We start from the raw sequence: 2,857 nt of genomic DNA, 5'->3' as shown, positions 1-2,857 counted from the left end.
ACAGTGCTACGTAAGCAGCATCCAGGAGCACGTTCAACCCAAACAAAACGTACCAAAGATTTTTCTATCAACTTTTTATTGGTATCTTGCTTTTGTAAAGGACTTTGGTTTGTTCTATTGTGTTCAGTGCCATTTTAATACGGAATGGTTGAGCTGCATGATGCCTGCTGCTTTGCTTAAGGGCTGTTGCCTTTGATGGGCCTGTATTGGATGCATGTTGGATGTCTATCAATAAAGACATGTTACGCTGTAAAATAAGCGTGCGTTTTAGATGACAAACAGCATTGTGCTCTTCATATGGATCATATGCAAAAAAAAAATTAGCCTGTATCTTTATGGCCTAGCTGGTTTGCTGTGGAGTTGACCAGAGGATAAAATAAGGTGTTTATGAGCTGAAAGCAGAATGTAAATGTTTCTTATTCATAGCTTTAGGATACTTCTCAGTGTTGGAAACATGGTGCACCTTGTCCCACATTTGGTCTGCTTGCAGCTCTTCCCCCCTGGGGAGGACGGGACCCAAGTCAAGACCCCAGTCTGTGGTCCAGTCCAGCACACAGGCAGTTGTCAGCCAGCCCATTACAACACATATCAAAAATAATATGGAAGTAGGAGCTTGTGTTGTGTGTGTGTGTGTGTGTGTGTGTGTGTGTGTGTGTGTGTGTGTGTGTGTGTGTTCTCACAGAAAGAATGTCCCCCACCCACTCCTCTTCTGTACTAGACTGAAGCGGCACAATTAAGAGGCAGGAACAGCATGGTATTAGGTCCCTCTAGTGGTTGAATACAGAAAAGTGTTGTTTGGTTTGTAATAGAATATAAATATTTATTTGAACTTATTTATGAGTCATCCATAATACAATTGTTTTTCTGATGGATTGTTTTGATTCAAATTGATATTCATTAAAGTAATACAATCTCCATTCAAACTTGCACAATGTCATCCAAATGATCCTTGCTTTGAGGGGTTTTACTGAGGGAGTGTGGCCTATCAGGGGTGAGTGATTGTTTTTCTTCTAAAACTAAATTGTCACTACTGATCCTTTAAACTCAAGGATACTTTAGTCTCTTTGCTTGTCAGTAAGGATGATTGGCTTTAAAACACACACACACACACACACACACACACACATACACAGAGACACACACACACACATAGACACACACACACACACATACACAGAGACACACACACACACACACACACACACACACACACATAGACATAGACACAGTATATCTCATTCAGGAACTTAGCGCTGTGTCTTTGAGATTGTTACAATGTTGAGATGAGAGCACGGCTGGTAGGGGTTATGTTGGCTGCTCCCGTATGGAGATGGTCGCTCCCGTATGGAGATGGTCGCTCCTTGTGCTCTTGAGTCTGAGGTCAGTGTGCGGTCATGGAAGGGTAGTGTGAACACAGGCGTGACACTTCACACAGGCATGTTCTGTGGAGGAAGGAGGCTATCTGGGGACGGGGAAGGAGTGTAAATGCTATCACAGAACTTCTCACATAATCCATATGAATGCAAATTAGTCAGTTATGGGTTCTTACTGAGACATAGACAGAGTACATATGAGGGATATGGGTAACACAGTAAGATGATACAAAATTATGTAAGCACTACTTCTGACACAACAGGAAAACATCAATATTCAGGTCCATCAGAGGTGTGTGGGGAGGTGAGCAAGGATAGGAGAATATTTTCCAAAAGTCTTAGGTTTTGTGGAAATGTGTTGGAAGAAGGTTCTACTGTGTCAGGCACAGCTGGTGCTTGTGTCTGTATAAGTGCTTCTGTGTGTCAGTGCGAGGTCAGTTGATTTCGTCGTCGTCACTGGCCAGGTCGTCCAGTGCCTTGTCGCGCCGCTCAGCATGCTGGGAGCTTTGCCTCGTCAGCTCGGCTTCACTCTCACGAAGCTCCGCCTCCAGGCGCTCTCGATGCCACGCCCTTCTGCTGCGCAAATGTTTCTTGGGAAACGGGTTGAACTCACCGAAGGCCACACTGCGCAACTTCCTGTCAGGGGGATAAGTGCAGACATGATTGTGTGAGTCAATAGCAGTCTCCCTGCCTATGTGCCTGTACCTGTGTAAGTATGTGTGTGTATAACTTCTTGTAGGTCAACACTGCACCCAAGACTACACCCACACACACACACATACACACATACACACACACACACAAGCCTGTGCTTGTTTGATGAGTGTGCATGTGTGACCTGGCATCAGTGATGGTCTTGGGAAAGAAGAAAAGATACTGGAAGATCTCACTGCTGTCCTGCATCTTTAGGATCTCTTCCTCCTTATACTTCAGCAGGGCCAGCGCATAGCGGAATATGACCTGACCACACACACACACACACACACACACACACACACACACACACACACACACACACACACACACACACACACACACACACACACACACACACACACACACACACACACACACACACACACACATAACATAATGGCAAAATTGAACAAACAAATCAATGCTTCATGGAAAAGATACTACGGTTGGATACTACGGTTCGACACAGTGCATTGCAATAAGGAGTTCCAATCAACTTATAATATTGCAAGTTGTTATAAATTATAACACAAAATAACCATTTCGTCCTGTTATGCCCTCTCCAATTACCAATTAGTGCACTGCAGTAATGTTCATGAATCAACTTAGTGACTTAGTGATCCCACAGTTCTCCTGTGCAACACACAATAAGGGAGCTTGACACAACCCCTTCCCTTTCCCAAGTACACATATAGACATGCACAAACACTCACACACATATGAGCGTGCGCTTATACACATGCACACACACACACCTTGCTACCCTCGTAGAGGAAGGCATCCCAGAG

At 44.3% G+C, this 2,857-nt stretch overlaps 1 protein-coding gene across 1 annotated transcript in view; it reads right to left on the bottom strand.

Moving 5' to 3' along the window:
* Nucleotides 1-1,406: 1,406 nt before the first annotated feature.
* Nucleotides 1,407-2,857, bottom strand: part of tbc1d2 (TBC1 domain family, member 2) — a 14,384-nt gene continuing 12,933 nt past the window's right edge. Inside the window, exons 13-15 of the mRNA XM_080843644.1 lie at nucleotides 2,825-2,857; nucleotides 2,212-2,333; nucleotides 1,407-2,009 (exon numbers count right to left, since the gene is read on the bottom strand). The exon at nucleotides 2,825-2,857 is cut by the window's right edge and continues 153 nt beyond it. Of these exons, the coding sequence (XP_080699770.1) occupies nucleotides 1,808-2,009; nucleotides 2,212-2,333; nucleotides 2,825-2,857 (357 nt within the window). The 3' untranslated portion in view covers nucleotides 1,407-1,807. The remainder of the gene's footprint in view (nucleotides 2,010-2,211; nucleotides 2,334-2,824) is intronic.

This window comes from Sprattus sprattus (genome assembly GCF_963457725.1).
Source record: "Sprattus sprattus genome assembly, chromosome: 8".
In the NCBI taxonomy this organism is placed as follows: Eukaryota; Metazoa; Chordata; class Actinopteri; order Clupeiformes; family Clupeidae; genus Sprattus; species Sprattus sprattus.
This window is presented reverse-complemented; position numbering and strand designations above follow the sequence as displayed.